The sequence below is a fragment of the Phyllostomus hastatus genome, unplaced genomic scaffold (assembly GCF_019186645.2).
Source record: "Phyllostomus hastatus isolate PE091 unplaced genomic scaffold, TTU_PhHast_1.1 phas_scaffold_78, whole genome shotgun sequence".
NCBI classification, from domain to species: Eukaryota; Metazoa; Chordata; class Mammalia; order Chiroptera; family Phyllostomidae; genus Phyllostomus; species Phyllostomus hastatus.
Window position 1 is genome coordinate 115,621,126 of NW_025334041.1, and position 19,300 is coordinate 115,640,425.

Sequence of the window (19,300 nt, forward strand, 5' to 3'; positions counted from 1 at the left end):
TTCAATTCTAAGACTCCATAATTCTAATGAGCAAACAAGAGCATAAAAGTCTGTCCAAGGTAACAACCTCATGCAAAAAACCGGCCAACATTCAACTCTCAGATACAAAATCCCAATCCTTAACTCAATGCATGAAAGTGAAATGCTACAGGTTCATTAAAAATAATTATAACATAGTCATTGAATCAGGCTACCACTCTACCATAATTTACTGGTAGACTTAGAATATTTTACTATATATACCCAACAATCAGACTGTTGATTAAAAAGGAATCACCCACTCTGGCAGTCCTAATCACTAAAGGACTGCTGTATTTTAAGGAACTCCTCCCATAATTACCTTAGATAAAAACAATCGGGTGTGCCGACACATAAGAGACATAGGGCAAGTTCTAGTGTATAACTTCAGGTAAAATCAGACTCAAGCAGGAGCCCAGGGAAGGGGCAAGAAGCTAGCCCACTATTTCGCTAATCTACCACCTATAACCTATAAGAATTCACCTTCTCTGCATCTCCTTTCCAAACCAACCCACCCTATCACAATGTCCAAGTCACCTCTCCACAGGGATTAATGGCCTCAGGGATTAGACAGATCAGGTAGTATAACAAAATCACTACTTACAATCCCTATGGTAACTCAGTTATTGCAAATCATCAAATCATTGATGTTCTAACCCAGGGGATTATAAACTGCATCACACCCTCCAATATTCAGAATATAATAAGTAGTTTCTACCAATGAAGATTTAAATTGCCCATCAAATACAATCAGCACTTTTAACTGTTCTGTATACTGAGATTCTACCAAGACCATATTTGGGGGAAAAACAGTATCTGAAACAAGCATTTTCTTGGTTTTTTAGTCCTCTTTCCCTGGGAAGCCCAACTTAATATACCTAAAGCTCAATTGATAGAATGCTTGGGGATATATCCAATATATTTGGTGTGATTTCATTTCCCGAAATGAGTTTACAATTATGAATTTGCCACAATAATGGTCTAAGAAATAGCAGAAGGAACTCAGAATTTGGGGTCAGTAAATCCTAGAATCAAGCCCTAATTGTTGCTTTGTAATTCTGAGCAAGTCCTTTAGCCATTGGAACCCTGATTGCCCATCTGAAAAATGGAGAAAAACAACACCCTTTATGGTTGTTAGAATATTAATGAGGGATAAACAAGTGCTGGCCAGGATGTGAAGAAAAAACAACCCTAGTGCACTGTTGGTGGGAGTGCAGACCGGTGCAGCCACTGTGGAAAACAATATGGAATTTCCTCAAAAAACTAAAAATGGAACTGCCTTTTGACCCAGTGACTCCACTGCTAGGACCACAGCCTAAGAATCCTGAGAGCTTATGCACCCCAATGTTCACGGCAGCACAATTTACAATAGCCAAGTGCTGGAAAGAGCCTAAGTGCCCATCAGTAGATGAGTGGATCAAAAAACTGTGGTACCTTTACACAGTAGGATACTGCACATCAGAAAGAGAAGGAACTCCTACCTTTTGGGACAGCATGGATGGAACTGGAGAATATTATGCTAAGTGAATAAGCCAGGAGGTAAAAGACAAATACCGTGTGATCTCACCTACAAGAGGAATCTAATGAACAAAATAAACTAATGAACAAAATAGAACCAGAGGCATGGAAACGTGGAAAAGACTGAGGGCAAACAGAGGGGAAGCGGGAGGAGAACAGTGGTGGGAAGAAAGGGAAGAGACTAATTAAAGAACACGTACGAATGACCCATGGACATGGACAGCAGTGTGGGAATTCGCTGTGGGTTTGGGGCGTGGGATGAGTGGAGGAGGGTAAACAGGGAAAAATTGGGACAACTGTGATAGAATAACATTTTTAAAAATCGTAAAAAAAAAAAAAGAATATTGGGAGCTTCCAGTCAAGACAGACATGTAGATAGGCATGTCCTGCCTCACTGCACAACCATAAGAAGGAACACAACTAACTTAAACACGAAAATACCCAGAACTGTACAGAAGTCTGACAACTAAGGATTTAAAGAAGCTATCTATACTCACCCAGATAGTAGGAGGGGTGGAGACTAGGAGTCAGGGTGTGGTAGCGGCAAGCCAGAGGCAGAGAGGTGGGGAGGCGGTGGTGACCCGCAGAATGGGCAGCCCCATGTTCACGTGTGACAGATAAAAATCAGGGAGACACCTTATGAGAGACTGAGCCTGGCCCCAGGCCAGACCACGCAGCACAGGACTTTAGAGCTGGGAGAGAAAGAAAGCTTCATAACTTGTGGCAGTAAACCCAGTGGAGACTGGAGCAGTGGAAGAAACTGCTGTTTCTCAAGAGAGCCTGGCACACATGCACACCTACCCACCCTGGGAACCACAACCAGTACAGCAGCTGGAGGGGCGCCAGTGGCACACGGGAAGTGGATGAAGTGGCTTGAAATGGGGCAAGTATCAGGCAAGCACCCACAAATCAGCCAGCAGTGGTATTGTCCTCTCTTAAGCACCTCCCCATACACAGTTGTCCCACCCTGGTGAATACCCAAGGCTCCACCCCATATGACCTAACAGGGGCACTAAAACAGAATCAAAGCAGCTCTGCCTGGTACACACGCACAGGGGGGCTGCCAAAATCAGGAGACAAAGAAATATGGCCCAAATGAAGGAACAGAACAGAACCCCCCAAAAAGAACTGAGTAATGCAGAGATAGCCAACCTCTGCAGAGATGTAGAGTTCAAAACACTGGTGGTCAGAATGCTCAAAGATCTCAAAAGCATAAGGGAAGGAAAAAAGGCTCTACTAAGGGAAATAAAGAACAATCCACAAGAAACCAACAGTGAAAGGCAAGAAGCCAAAATTCAAATCCATGATTTGGAACATAAGGAAGAAATAAACATTCAACCAGAAAAAAAATGAAGAAACAAGAATTCAAAAAAATGAGGAGAGTTTAAGAAGATCTGGAATACCTCCAAAAGGGCCAACATCTGAATCACAGGGACGCCAAAAGGAGAAGAGGAAGAGCAAGAAATTGAAAAACTTATTTGAAAAAATAATAAAAGAAAACTTCCCCAATCTGGCAAAGGAAACAGACATACAAGTCCAGGAAGCTCAGAGAGGCACAAACAGGTTGGACCCAAAGAGCTCTGCACCAAGGCACATCATAATTAAAATACCAAAGGTTAAAGATAAAAAGAGACTCTTAAAAGCAACAAGAGAAAAGGAGACAGTTGCCTACAAAGGAGTTCCCATAAGACTGTCAGTTGATTTTTCAAAAGAAACCTTGCAAACAAGAGGGGACTGGCAGGAAATATTTAAAGTCATGAAAAGCAAGGACCTACATCCAAGATTACTTCAGCAAAGCTATCATTTAAAATTGAATGGCAAATAAAGTGCTTCCCAAACAAAGTAAAGTTAAAGGAGTTCATCATCACTAAGCTCTTATTACACAAAATATTAAAAGAACTTTCTGAGAAAAAGAAGATCAAAACTATAAACAAATAACAACAATTAAAATTTTAAAAACCTACAAACATTAAAATGACAACAAACTCACAACCATGAACAACTGAATCTAAAAACAAAAACAAACTAAGCAAACAATTAGAACAGGAACAGAATCATAGATATGGAGATCATCTGGAGGGTTATCATCTAGGAGGAGGAAGGGGATGAATGGGAAGAAAAGTACAGGGTTTTAGAAGCATTACTGGGTAGGTACAGGATAGGGAGAGGTTAAGAACAGTGTAGACAATGGAGAAGCCAAAGAACTTACATGCATAACCCATGGTCGTGAACTAAGTGGGGTCATATTGCAGAAGGGGAGGAGAGAACTGGGTGGAGGGGTCAAAGGGGAAAAAACTGGGACAACTGTAATAGCATAATCAATAAAATATACTTAAAAAGAATATTAATGAGGGAAAATGTAAAAGTACATGGTATAATTCCTAGCACATATTACTTGTAAATGTTTGCTATTTATATTATTTATACACTAAATATCATTATAAATTGAACAAATAATTTTTCAGTAGTAAGCATACATTCTGTCACTGGATTGAAATAATGTGATAGGACAATTGATTTGGATTTAGAAACAGAATTCTGTGTGTGGTTCCTATTAAATAAAAGGAGGAGGGAGGGAATGGAGTGGGGAGGAGGGAGAGAAAGGGAGAGAGAGAACGTCAATTTGTTGTTCCACTCATTCATGCACTCATTGGTTGACTGTTTTATGCCGCTGACTGGGGATCAAACCCACAACCTTGGCACTATGGGGACGAAGCTCTAACCAACTGAGCTATCCAACCAGGGACTAATCTCTAACCTTTTAATTGGCTGCCCAACTATTCTCAATCTTCAGAAGAATTACAAGATTTCCTCTTCATCCAGACCTTCTGGAACCCCCTAAATGAAGATCTCCCCAGCACAGAGAACCAACACGCACGGTGCTCAGTGTAGCCAAGGAAGTCATTAACTTACCAGATTCCAAGGATAACAGCAAGCTCTTCGGCGCACAGGTCGGGCATCTGAAACTGTTCACAGTCTGCTAATTTCACCTCATTTAGAACAGTATCATCGTTCAGCTCAAGATTCTGGTGGAATACAAAAGAAAATGTTTGGACCAAAAATTAAATTTGATTCATTCAACAGACTGTATGCAATTAACTGCTAGGGAAGGATAAACCTTTTTGTTTAAGATTATAAGACAGTCTGCATTTGGTGAATGGGCTTTCTCTTGAAACACGCACATGGGGCAATTTTCTGTGCAGAAATAGAGGGCAAGCCATCTGTACCTCAGGAGCGCACTGACAGCATCAGTAACAGAGAAGAGCAGCTATCATTGCTGGAGTCTACCTTGAAAAAGCCCGTTTACTGGTTGATGCACCAGGATCCACAAACAGATCTTCCTACTCTGCCTCTAAACTATAACTTAAAACATCTATTCCCAACTCTGTTTCTCAACAGGCTCTGGAATAGCAACACAATTTGAAAAGAAAAAAATCTGAGGACTTGGAGGACTTGATAGAATACTTGATTTTAAGATTCACTACAAAACCAAAACGGTGCAGTGCTGGAATGAAGACAGACATACAGCTGAGTGGAATAAAACAGAGTCCAAAAGATTACATCTACATTGTACGGTCAGTTGACTTTCAACAGAGGTGCACAGGTGAGTCAACAAAGAAGAGTGTTGTCAATAAATGATTCTGGAACAACTGCATATCCACTCAGAAAAAAAATGACCCTCACCCCTATCTTGACCCTACACAAAATTAAACCAAAATTGATCACAGACTTTAAAGTAGAAAGCAATAGTAAAAAATGTCTAAAAGAAACCCTAGGAGAAAAGTTTTGCAGCATCAGGGTAGGCAGACACAAAAAGAACCTGAACTATCACAGAAAAACTTTAATAAGTTGGACTTCATCAAATTAAAAACTTTTGCTCTTTGAATAAAGAAAATGAAAAGCCAAGCCACAGACTCAGAGAATGCACTCACAAGTATCTAAAAGGGGGCTGTGTGTGGACACAGGGTACTCTCACAGCTCAGGAGTAAGAGGATAACCCAACATAAAAATGGACAAAAGATTTGTATAGATACTCCATAAAAGAAGATACACAAATACCCAATGAGCACACGGAAAATATCATGGACAACAGCAGTCCATAGGGAAATACTAACTAGAGTCAGAATGAACTACTACAGTAGTGTACACACACATTAGAATGGATAAAATTTAAAATACTGACAATTTTATATGTTGACAAGGATCTGAAAATGTCTTTGTTTTTAAAAGAAGGCTACTTATTTATTTACTTATTTATTAACTTATTTATTTACTTATTTTTAGAGAGGAGGCAGGGAGGGAGAAAGAGAGGGAGAGAAACATTGATGTACAGGATAAACATGGACTCACTGCTTCTTGCAAACCCCCAACCGGGGACCCGGCCCACATCCCAGACATGTGCCCTGACCGGGAATTGAACTTGCGACCCTTCGAACAACAGGCCAATGCTCAATCCACTAAGCCACACCAGCCAGGGTTGAAAATTTCTTACAATGGTACCGCCACAGAAAACAGTTTGCCCTCATACTTTGATGGTCAGAATGTAAAATAGTACAACCACTTTGGAAAACAGTTTGGTGGTTTCTGAACAAGTTAAAAAATATACTTACCACATAATCCAGCCAATCCAGTCCCAGATATTTACCCATGAGAATTAAAAATACATGTTCACACAGACTTACACACAAATCTTCCGAGCAGCTTTATTCATAACAGCCAGTGACCAGAAGCAGCCAGCTGCCCCCCAATGGGGAATGAATAAGCACCCTGTGCTGCTAACTTGGCAGTAAGCAGGCGCCAGCGACTGCTATCGGACAGCCAGTGGGTCTCAGGCACTGCACTGAGTAAAGGCACGAGAGAGTCACACTCTAGGACTCTGTTCAGGTGCCACTGCAGAAAGGACAAGTCCAGCCCATGACAGAAGGCACCCCAGCGCGAGGGGGGTGGTCGCAGGAGCGCGTGGGCTTTGGCCTGAAGGAAAGGGCTCTGCACTTCAATCATGGTGGTGGTTACACAGGTCTATCTAGTTACCGAAGCTCATCAAAACTGTACATTTAAAATAGATACATTTTATGTAAGTATTTCCTCAATGAACTTAATTTAATTTTTTTCTAGTTCAATAAAAGTAGCTAAAACTTCAGGAGTTAAGTGGAGCTGGGCAGACCCACCCCCCCAAACCCACCCTCCAATTTCCGAAGTCTGAAAACTGTCTAGGCCTAAAGTCGACCTCTCCACTGGCAATCCCTTAACTGGTAAACGGTCACCTGCCCACAAACACAGCCCAGAAGAACAGCTTTCCTTGTTTATCCTCCAGTTCACCCTAACCACGGGCCCAGCTCCATCTACAAGGTTGCAAGGAACAGTACAGCAGCCTCCAACTGTTGATGGGAAGGACACAGAACTGTGGGCGGCTCCTCCATCTCCACTGAAAGCACCGGCTCCCTCCCTCACCAAGACCCTTCAAAGGCAGGGCAGGTGGGTGCACAGCACACCCTGGTGGCCGTCCATTTGCAACACAGGCCTTCCCATAATTTAAAAAATGGAGCTACATATGTAATGTTAAGTTTTCTAAATGTCACACTTAAAATACTTTTAAAAATAAAATGATTTAACATAAAACATCAAAAGTATTATCCTTGTAGCATGTATCCATAGCAAATTACTGATTAGATTCTATGCATGCTTTTTTGGTATACAATCTATGAGATCTGGTGTTTTTCTGCTTTTCCACATCTCAGTTTGGACCAACCAACTTTCAAGCAATTAACAATCACATGTGGCTGATGACTACGAACTGGACTGGTCAGCTCTAGAATATACCCAAACTCTTACCTTTTTTCATCCCGAGAAGGGTGTATCAACTTACTTATGCATTTCCAATGATTAATAACACGTTTGTGGAGTGTCTTTCCGAGCTAATCTTGCCCTTTAACAAATAAGGAAATTAAGAATCTAATAACTTTCCTGGGTTCTCACTGAGGCTCGGTGTCTAGCCCCTACCCTTGGCATTAATTTCAGTACAAAAGTAGGATTTTGGCGTTCAGTGTAGCCAGGAGTGTGAGTCCGTGTGCAGGCTGTAGAATGAAGAGCAGCAAGGCGCAGGCTTCAGGGCAGTCACACCAACCACAGGACAACCAGAGAGGTTGGACTGGGGCCTCTGAGATAAGAAAATACAAATGCTAATGGCCTCAGGGAAGCAGCGGGAAATGCCTCTAAGTAGGTGAACTGACCAAGAGCCATAAATTCAAGTCACCCGAAGAAAAGCGCTGGCCACCTCATGAAGAACATACCCAGGCAGGAACTGGCCCAGTAACAGAGTCACGTGACAAATTGGAAAACTGGTAAAAAGGAATTCTGATCGTCTGTTTATGTATTTCAAAGCCCAAGAAATCTGAAATCTTAGTGTTCAAAAATATCCACAGAAGGCAGAAGCAGGGCAAGGAGTAAGGTAGCAGCTTGAAAAATTAGTCTCTCCTCAGCCTGCCTTTCGGATTTCTTCAAAGAGGGGAGGAGGGCACCACACAACTAAGTGCATTACTTCCTAACTCGTACTCAGAGAAAAGCAACACCCTTTTAGCTCTACTTACGGGTTAAAAAAGCACAAGCATCATGGGGCAGCCCCCAGCCTCCTTGAAAAGCTAGAGAAGAGCCAAAATGCCTCTTCCCACTCCCGTGTTTCTGTGAAACCCACCTACGGAAACTGTTAGACTCAGGTGCTAATTTAAGTAACTCAGGATCCTACTCACCTTGGTTAAATGCTCCTGAGGAGTTGGGGCTGGACTGAATTCAGAACCTGAAAGTACATCCCCTTCCCTTCTTACATCCAGAATAAGTTGTGCCACATAATTTTCCTGGAACCGTGTCCTTTTGCCCAAAGCTCCTGAAAAAATATGTAATTATATTCATGGATTTGCCAATCAATCAGATCTACTGTGCCATCATAAAGGCCAGTGTTCTCAGAGTGCTCTGGAGTGTATACAGTGTTTCTGCAGTTCACACAGGAGAAGCCTGAGTCCCAAGGATGATTTTAAATGACTTACAAAGTCACAAAGCCAACAAGGGATGGGGTTCAAACTCACACCAGGATTTCTGCCAACGGACCCCATACACTTACTTGTGCGTCACACAACCTACTTCCTCAGAAGGGTAACTCGTTAAGCCCCGCAGGCAGAAGAAATACTACCGTCTCCATGTAACAGATGAAAACACTGAGGCTCTGAGGCTGAGTCACTTGCTCAGGGTCACAAGGCCGCTCAGTACCAGAGCCAGAGCTCAAAGGCAGGGTCTTCAGGTTCTAACTCCCAGGCCTTCTGTCCCACTATCAGCCTTCATGCACTGCCAACACTTTTTTTCATTTTGTAACTGAAAACACTTGCTGCGGTATAGCTTTAAGAGAAGTGAAAGTTCGAACACCCATTTTCTGGTAAGAGTCAGATTGCAAACACTCTTGATAAAGGCCAGCCTCAGAGGAGTCTGGGTCACATCCTGCTGGGGGTCGGGCTCCGAGTCACATATCAGCCTCTTCAACAGGACACACTAAAGCAGCTACTGAGATGGTCTGACGCGGCTTAGTTTTTTTATAGTCAGGCTATAGTTTTCTTTACAGTCAGGCTATAGCTAAATGGGAAAAAAATCTGATTCTCATTTTGTATTTGTGAGTACCACACTTGTATTTTTAAGTTCTTCACACTTAACTAGGAAAAAATTAGGAAACAAAAAAAATATGAAAACTAGGAAAAAAATACACCAACAGTTAAAGCAAACCGTACACAGTACGGTGCTATCAGTTTTTTAAGTAGTCAGAAGAAAACTCTCCTAGATCTACAACATTCAAAGACCTAATCTCTGACACTACCCTCACAAGTTACATATATAACTATGTTTCTAACACAGACAAGACTCCAGCGCATACACGGCCATAGTTCCAAAACTTGTAATCTGCATATTTAACCATTCCCCTACACAAACAATAATAAAAGATGGCCAAGATCCCAGGCCAGGCCACAAAGTCATATTTAACTCGTAACATATCTGAAGGCTTTTATTACATGGCTCAGTAAGTATGAAGTCTGGGGGCTAAGAATGGGCCCTGGAGATAACCGAGACCCAGCCTGCGGAGGACACAACGGGCTTGGTCATTTCGAGGCTCACAGGCTGGAGTCACAGTCTGCTACGCTGAGCTCATGTCCAACTGGCATCAACGGTGTGACCAGCTGATGGCGTCTGACTTTCATGAACGTGCTCAGTACGGAATGCCTATTATTTGTGAGACACCAGGGACAGAGCAATACATAAAAAGGAACCAGTGTTTCTTATGTGGTATTCAGGAGAAACACAGAGGTCTTAGGAGAAATTCTGTAACTTATTTGTTCACTCAACAAATGTTTATCGAGTACCTATATATCAAGTAGTGTTGTAAGGCAATGGAAAACACTTAAACAGAACAGGTCTTATAAACAAAAGCAGGATGGAAGCCACAGATGGGCATTTACACGAAAGGGCAATGCAGAAGGGACAAGCCGAGCTTGGGAGTCAGGGGGGCCAGGAGACCCACGTCCACAGCCAGACGGCCGGAAGTCCCGTTGTGCACCGCCTGGCGGCCGAACTACTAACCTATGTCTACCCAGATTAGAAAATAAAGGGGCGTCTTAAGGAATAAAGGAAATATACAATTTCAAACTTCTTGTAAAACTATAAATTTTTAAAATAAAATCTTTAAAATCTATCTTTGTAAAGCAAAGAATAGGACATAGAAAATCAAATACAACCAAACGATATAGCCAAACTGCCAATGTATATATTAGTTTTACCATAAAAATAAACCAATTATCGACAAAAGGCAAAAAGTCTTACCTGTCAAATCAATTTGTAATTTGCTGAGGTCTTTGGCAATACCGAACTGATCTTTTGCTTTGTTATACTCATAATAATACAAAAACATATATGCACACTCCAGGTGGAACTGAATAGCCAAACAGCGACCCGCGTCACCTACAAACAGACTCTCCAGCATCATCACTGCAAGACAAAAGATGAAACATTAAAACTGTGAGTTAAAACTGTGAGTTAATGAGTAAACTGTTCAGTCCATAATACGTGAAGTAGATATTACATTAGTCCTGCTCTTAAAGATTTTTAAACCTGGAAGATAAGGAAACACACAATAGTTCGCAGCTGACATTCTCTGAGCACTTGTATGTTCCAAGCACGAAGCTAAGGACACTGTATACATCACCTCCTTCATTCCAAACAGCCCTAGGGGGTGATTCATAGCCCTGCTCCTCCTTATTTTAGAGTGCTTGTCTTCACTGTGCTATCAAAAAATATGACAACTCAAGGTGTTGATGCAAAGTACCAAATGAACTATGAAGGGTTAAACAGCACAGAAAATCTGAAGAAGAGATCAGCTTACAAATTACCTCCTGAAGAACGTGCAATTCCTCCCTTATAAGGAAAGGAGAGCTCTTCCCAAATGTGGTCTGAAGTGACCTCTGAAAATGGTACTCGCTTGACCCAGAAAACCCCAAAAATCATGAAAATCAAGAGGCTCAAATCTTTGTGTTCACCTACAGAACACTCGTGAAACTTCCCAGGCCATCAAGAGCGTGCATTTCTGAAAGTCATCAAGTACCTGAAGAACGTCACTTTACAGAAGTGATGCGCACCATTCCATCGTTACGATGGTGGAGTTGGCAGGTGTGCCCTGGCCCAACAACGGGGCTGGTGGCCCAAAATAAGTGCTGAGTTTTTGCTGCACGTGCTTAAAACCGCAGAGAGCAACACTGATCTTAAGGGTTTAGGTGTGGATTCTCTGGTCACGGAGTGCATCCAGGGGAACGAAGCTCCCGAGATTCGGCACGAGACTTACAGAGCTCCTGGGAGGATTAACCCGTACAGGAGCTCTCCCATCCTGAAAAAGGGCAGCTTGTTCCTAAACCAGAAGAGGCGGTTGCTCAGAAGGAAAAGGTAGCCCAGAAGAAACTGAAGAAACAAACTTATGGCACAGAAGTAAATTCAGCATAAAAGAAATACTAGTAAAAGTAACAGCAAAAAAAAAAGGAGCAACAGATAAATATTCATACAGGAGGATAATAACCTAGGAACACAGTAGCTGAAATAAAATGGTTGTCAAATGAATTGTGCATAATGAATTATGTCTAGCAGGTCATCTCACCGCCCCTCAACAACAGCCCTAATCGGCACAAGTTCCCAGAGGTTTGTCTGTCTTCCCGTTATCCCTGTCCTACCATTACTCTCAGGAATATGATAATCTCCTATGATCTTAGCACAACGCACAAGTGACACCATTTTGCTTAGTCATCAGTGACAGCAGAGTAATCTTCCCTAAAGGTCCTGGATGCAAACGGCATCAGAGGACGCAAAGCCCGGCCGCAGCCGGTTAAAATCCTCTCTCAAATGTCACAGAAAGGCCACTTCTGCCCTTGACATAGATTTGCACGTAGTGACAGCTCACAGACTGGCAGTGATGAGAGCTCATGGGTTGAGAGAAGACTGTCAAACTTAAACTGCTCTGATAACACATAAATAAGTTACATAAATGCCCAAAGCTGGTGTCTGTGGTCTGTAACCTTCCCTCCCACCCACCTACCTAACTACATGTATGCAGGCATGTAGGTGTACATAGTTTAGTGTAACTGGCTTTGTTCCTGTACTCCCATGCTTTTTCTGCATCTTAGAAGTCAAAGACTATCCCACAAATAAAGAAAGGGGATAATCCTGATTTTTATTTTTAAGAATCAACTTAATCCTTAGATTCCAACAGCATGACCAATTTACTCTCCCAACAAAAACACCTCTAAAAAGCTGGATTTGAATTTCTAATATATATATTTTTTGTTAAGGATTGTGTTGGGAAAAAAGTAGGGAATATTCAGAAAACAAAAACTGAATGAAAACTTCAACCTTAGAAATTAAGCCTGACTACAGCCATCTTCTGCCCTGAAGCCATCCGTCACACGGTGGGGACCTCAGGGCTCCACTGTGACGGCTGAGAGGGACACCGGGCCCGCCCAAGGCAGGCCATCGGGCAGGTGTCCTTCATTTAAAGCCGAGACCCAAAGACCTGCACCTCCCTGGAAAGGTTAAAGAGGCAAGTGTGCCACGCAGAAGAGGTCAGCAAAGAAAACGGCAGTGGGAGAAAAGAAAAAAATTATCCCAAGAATTTATAAGCCAGCCTTCACATAGATTTGTAGACCAATTCAAGCTAAGTAGGAAAAAACAGACAAGGAAAAACAAAAAAACTCAGGCCATGATTTTGGCCCCAGAGATGTGGGGGAAAAAAGACAAACCCCCTTCTGAAGAAATGCAACTTCAACCAGGATTCAGAGAATTCCCACAGACAAATCCCCAAGGACCACGAACTCAGAACAGAACAAAACAACACAGAACATGTAGTACAAACACCTGAAAGCAGAAACAACAAAAGGTAGAAACAAACCCTCAAAGCCTTCAGTTGCTAAAATAACCACATACAGTATCTGAAATGTGTAAGAGGCTTTCGGAAATAAAAGGCTAGAAAATATGAACAAGGAATAAAAAGCTCAGAAATTAGGCAGGCAAAAACAAAAAGTCTAGAAATTTTTTAATGAAAATTAAAAACTGAATGAACACACCAGATTACTAGAAGATAAATGAAATAAAATTATGCAGAATGCAATATAGGGAAACAAAGAGATAGAAAATAAAAGAATTAAAGAATGTTGAAGATGCAGATGAGAAATTCTAACATGTCTAAAGACCTAAAAGGAGAGAAGAGACAATGAAAAAGAGGCAGCATTTTAAGAGATAATGGCTAAGAATTTTCCAGAAGTGTGGAAGACACTAAATCTCAAAGTCAGAAAACCCAGTAAAAAGAAGAGGGCAAGCAATAAAAGAAAAGGACAAAAGAAAGTCCACTAAATCCCTAACAAGAGAACAGAGAAAGAAATCCAGTCGCGGTGAAACTAAAGAGCCCCAAATGCAAAGATCTTAGAACAATGAAAGGAAAAAAGCAGACTACCCACAAAGGAGAAGCAACTGGACCAACAACTGATTTCTCAACACCCCCAGTGAAAACCAAAAGAAAACGGGGCCCTTGGAGCTTGAGAGAGAGAGAGGGGGAGAGAGCACACCAGGTTAAATTTTAATTGGAGCTCCTGGGTCAGGGTCAGGGACTTCGGCATGTTTGCTGGGGCCTAGTCTTGGCTGGAGACTCAACCAGTGTGTTTTCCAGTAACAGCTCAAAAGGGGCCTCAGCTGGAGAACTTAAGGAGGCTGGAGACATGAGCTATGCATTTGCCAAAACCAGCACTGGTGGCTTAACAGAGACCCATCTAGAGTGTTTGCCAAGCCTGGGACTCACCCCAAAGTCTGCTGGGACTAGACCAGAATGTTTGGGTTAGGGTCTGAACTGGTGTATGTGACAGGACCAGGGACTTGCCCGGCATTCAACAGAGCCAGGTCAAGTACTGAGCTGTGTGTTCTAGGAGGCCGAGGCCAAGGGAGCAGCCCCCGTGGCTGAGCTGACGTCGCAGAGAGTGTACGTGGCTGGGAGATTAACTACGTACAGACGGACTGGACAAGCCCATCAGTTGAAGATAATGGGAGCCTGGTTTGCCACTGCCAGAGAAGGGAGTTACAAATTTGGAGGAGAGAAGACTAGAATAAACCCTGTGATGACGATGTAAATTCATGGTTTTTAATACACAGATAGACACAGAAATAGACAGAGATGTAAACGTGTGTGTGTGTATACACACATACACACTGCCTAGCTATGGCTGCTGAAAGGCTTTAAAAGAATCCAGAACTCCTTGGAGGAATTACTGATTCCAGGGCTGGGGCAAGAAAATACAAAATGAGGCTAAAATATCTTCTCATATCAGAAAACAAAGAAGTGCTCAAAGGTATGTTGAAAAAACACAGAAGCCAGTTTGAACAAGCTCCCACTGGCCAAATCTGGGATAATTTGAGCACCAAAATAATAATAGTAATAAATTATAATCCACTGAGTAAATTAGGAACCCGTGAGTCCACACTAATATCAATACATAAATACATCAATTCAATGTTTAAGGAACAGGAACAAGGTTTCTAAGTACCTCACCATAAAACACTAATTATAAAGAATAAGAGCCCCAAACTGGATACACTCCAAATTTCCAACAACAAATGCATGGATAAACAAACTGCTATTTCTAGTTAATGGAATGCAACACAGCAATTAAAAGGTGTGAACTACTGTTGTAAATCACTACATGGATGAATCAAAATAATCAAGTTGAGTGAAAGAAGCCAGGAAAAAAAAAGACTGTATGAGTCCATTTTCACAAAATTCTAGGAAATGCAAAGCAATGTATTGTGAAAGAAAGATCAGTGGTAACCTGGAGAGGCGGGGGGCGAGCAGGAACAGGGAGAGGATGGAAAGGGCCTCCCAGGGGCAGGGGGAAGCTTTGGAAGCAATGGGTGTGCTCATTACCTCAGCTGTGGTGATGCTCTCATGGGTGTCCAAACTTTGCAAATTGTATGCCTTAAGTATGCCCAGTTTAGTGTACGTCAATCCCCAGTCAGGGCACGTGCCTGGGTCGCAGACCAGGTCCCCAGTGGGGGTGCACAAAAGGCAACCACACATTGATGTTTCTCTCTCTTTCTCCCTCCCTTCCCCTTTCTCTAAAAATAAATAAATAAAATCTTTAAAAAAAGAACTAAAGCAAAATAATTAAGAAGATATCTTGCCTTTCCTGAACTATAATTTAGGGTTATGAATAGCCTTGGTTGATGAAGATGAATTCTTTACAAAAGAATTCTAGGAGAAAAAAAAGTAGAAGGAATGACTAAATTATAAAAGTATTAAATAAGTGCTTAAGATAAATACTAAGATTATACTTTTCTTGACCAAATGCATCCTGGTGTCCTAAGTAAAATGCCAACCGAATGGAATCTTCACAAAGACCCCAGTGGCTGGGTGGAGGTTATCCATCATAAGCATGAAGACCAGAAGGCACACAACCCGTCATGCCCAAACAGGAAAGTGCTAGCCAACTCTTTGCCTCTCTTCCATCCCATAACTCTTCATCAATAGCTACTGAATTGTTATATATGCCTAGAATTGTGCTACATTCTACAGCAAGGTTTCAGCCCTGTTCTCCCCCAAAAAAGCTGTGGAATGGGGAAAAGGGAGAGAGGGGAGGGGAGGGGAGGGGAGGAAAAGAAAAAAAACCATAATCACTATTCAATACACAGTTAATCTGACTTGAAATTCTAAGGTACTGGCCCTAAGTAACAAAGGAGGGAAACCTGTAAGGATAGAATAGTTGAATAAACCTTGTCAGGAGGGCTGAGCCTTGAAAGACAAGTACAACTTGGCTAAAATTTCACCTCTAGACTGTAAGGTTCGCACAAGAAAAAAATACAGGGCCCACCCGTGCCTGTCTGTTCACCACTGCACGCCTAGCATCTATCACAGTTGGCACTCAGTAAACATCCTTGGAGTGAGCAGGTATTTAGCCATCACCAACGAGATAGAAATACAATGTCCTTAGTGATCTAAGACCTGTCTATCCCCATTCCACCTGACACTCAGTACTTCACACTCTGCTCCCGCCATTCCACACGCCTGCAGTGTCCAAACACACAAAGTCAAGTCTCTGTGCCTCTCTCTGTGCATATAATATAGCCTGTCCAACCTCTCCACCTAATAAATTCGTACTGATTCTTCACAACTCGGTTCAAGCATCTGCCGCTTTGTGAAGCCTTCTCTGGTCCCTCGAGTTTAGACTCCTTTCTTCCTATGTTCTAGCACCTGTCCTGCTGAGTTCACTGACATCCCCAGCACCTAGCACAGTGACTGGAGCACAGCAAGCATTCAAAAACAACTTTATTAAATATCAAATTTTCCAGGAAATAGGGCATCAAAGATAAAACTGGGAATAATTAAAGATCTTTTTCTATTTAAAATGTCATGACAAAATTGATATTTAGAAAAATCAGCCCTAGCTGGTATAACTCAGTGGATTGAGTGCTGGCCTGCAAAACAAAGGGTTACCGGTTCTAATCCCGGTCAGGGCACACGCCTGGGTGGAGGGCCAGGCCCTCAGTAGGGGCCACCACACATTGATGTGCCTCTCCCTCTCTTTCTCCCTTCCTTCCTCTCTCTCTAAAAATAAATAAATAAAATCTTTAAAAAAAGAAAACTCAGTCCGGCACTGTGATGTACAGGAAGAAGGAACAAAGGCCAAGAAAGAGCCTACAAGGGAAGAGCAACCTTTTGGAGGCGAAGTGAGGACGGGCAGCCCTAGGTGACTGGAGGGCCAGCCACAGCTCTCCACGGCTCCACAGCCGGACGGTCCAGTCAGTGAGTCTGGTGAGGGAAATCCTAGAGCTGCGCCCTCCAAAAGGATAAGCCATTAGCTACATGTGGCTTCTGAGCACTTGAAATGTAGCTAGTGAAACCAAAGAACTAAAGTCTTAATTTCATTTATTTTACTTTATTTTAATTTAAACAGTCATGTGTGGCTAGTAGCCACTATATCAGACAGGAGCTCTAGCTAGCAGTTGTGGCAAAACAGCAGGTATTTTCAATTAATAAAAGGAAGCTCTTTGTAGCAAATGTGGATTCGTTAATGGAATGGGCTCCCACTCAAAGTCATCTCGGAAAGTGCCCAAGAAAAGAGGAGGTAACTTTTTTGGATACGCTCTCCCAATAGACTTCAGCATTAGGATGGGCGGAAAGATGGCCTGAAAAGAATCACACTATTTTTGCCTGGAAAGGATTCAAAGTTCATTTCACACAGAAGACAACCTTGGTCTGGGAGTTAGATGAAGGTGTCTGAGGTCACATAGGGAGTCAATGAGAGAACAGGAACTAAAAGCCAGATCTTGAAACAGCATGTTCTGTGAATTGTCTTGATTGTGATAATTTCATAGGTATATGCATATGTACGATGTCATCAACTGTACACTTCAAATGAGACATTATAGGTTAATTGCACTTTTAAAAAAGCTGTTTTTAAAAAGCGCACTCTACCTACCATTCTACCATTCTATGTCAACTCTTTAGTATCATCTCATAAGAGTTACTATAAGGATAAATTAGTGAAGAAGTATTAAAGATTAGAACAGTTCTTAGTATGGAGTAAGCACTATAGAAATGTTACCTGCATTATCACTATTAAATACTAGAATTCTGCCCTACTGACCAGTTTGGAGAAACATAATTTGGAGTCAGAAACTCCAGATCATAGTTCTGGCTCTTGAGCAATTTCTCCTGAGTCTCAATTCTTTGTAAATGAGTTACTTAGCTGAACAAGATAATCCCCAGGGGGCCTTTCCAAATGACAGATTGCAGCAGTGGAATAGGATAAGAGTTGTAGAAATGGAAAAGAAGAATGGATGTGGGGACCCTTTGGGAAGAACTGATAAGATTTAAGAGCTGGCTTAGATATGCAGAGTAATGGAAAACAATGAATCAACTATGAACACAAAGTTTTGAGCTTTGGATGACTCAAGGTTTAAATAAAAAAGAAGAGCATGTTGACCCAATAGAAGTACGTTTATTATTTTCACCAAATGAGTAGGCACTCCATGGAAATGAATATTCATGACCTTCTGGATGAAAATATCAACCAGTACATATAAAAAACATATGTTAAAACCAAAATCTCTTCTCAAAACCAAAATCTCTATGTTAATGAAATCCTTATGGATAATTATAATTAAAAATCATATTTAGCATATTCAATAACACTCATTCCAAAGTATCAAATTATTTTAAAAATCAATCCGTCACCAAGAGACTAATCTCTTAAACTCTTCCAGTGTGGAAACAATCTAACCCTGGAGTCGCTCCACGGCCTGCGGCTGTCACGACCGAACTCTCGGACAAAGCATCATGACCTGCTTCTCTGAGACAGTGGCCTCTCCATGAGCTCACCTTCGAGGAGCTAAACCGCAGCCCTCGGGTTCATGCTGGACCGGAACACATTTCCAGTATCAGACCCTACAACAAATGGCCGTGTGGCCTTAAGCAGCAGCCTTTAGAGAATCTTGGTGTCATTCGTGTGACACCCACAAGAGCGCTACAGCTTGTGCTGAGGAACACGCTTTTCGAGACTCTGACCCACTCCCTTCACAGCCGTGACCGGCCCAGCAAAGTCACACTGCCGCTCTGATGGGCCCCACGCCACCGCACGGCACCGACGTGGCATTCCTGGGCAAGCACTCCAAGCCCGCAGTTGTTCATAATACCCTTGCTCGGCCTCACAGACTGAAAAAAATCCTGCCAACTTTTTGATGGTCCCTCAAGGGCAACATTTCAAATACAAGATTCTTCTCTGGACACCAAACAGTATTTCAGTTATAACTGACGGCTTGGTTAACACTTGGGTCAAATCCCAGAGCAAACCGGTTTTTTGTTAAATAAAATTGTTTATGAAATGTTGCAGCTTAAGACTATCTGCAGAGTTATTTAGTTAGACACAGCCAAAATGGACCAATTTATGACTAGATAAAATGAAAAATGTCGTTGATTAGCCTAGAATAGCAGCAACAGAAAAATTCCCAGTGGCAAGGCAAAGCAAATGACAGGCCGCAACACACTGCAGACACGGGAGCCACTCGGGGAATGAGTCACTCACGGTCACGTTTTCCAGACGTCCTAGTTAACCCTTTCGTGGGGAACCTCGATTTTACCTTCTAGAATTCTCTCTAAAAAGTACCATTATGGGTCCTACCTTGGAAGGTATTTTCTTCTTTTCTTCATAAAGGG

The 19,300-nt window shown here is 42.1% G+C and overlaps 1 protein-coding gene across 2 annotated transcripts in view; it reads right to left on the reverse strand.

Annotated features, from left to right (window-relative positions):
- The window catches only part of TTC27 (tetratricopeptide repeat domain 27), a 138,674-nt gene that overhangs the window by 102,250 nt on the left and 17,124 nt on the right, over window positions 1-19,300 (reverse strand). For both annotated transcript variants that reach the window (XM_045828816.1, XM_045828815.1), the window contains exons 6-8: window positions 10,390-10,554; window positions 8,283-8,416; window positions 4,450-4,562 (exon numbers count right to left, since the gene is read on the reverse strand). In XM_045828816.1, the coding sequence (XP_045684772.1) occupies window positions 4,450-4,562; window positions 8,283-8,416; window positions 10,390-10,554 (412 nt within the window). The remainder of the gene's footprint in view (window positions 1-4,449; window positions 4,563-8,282; window positions 8,417-10,389; window positions 10,555-19,300) is intronic.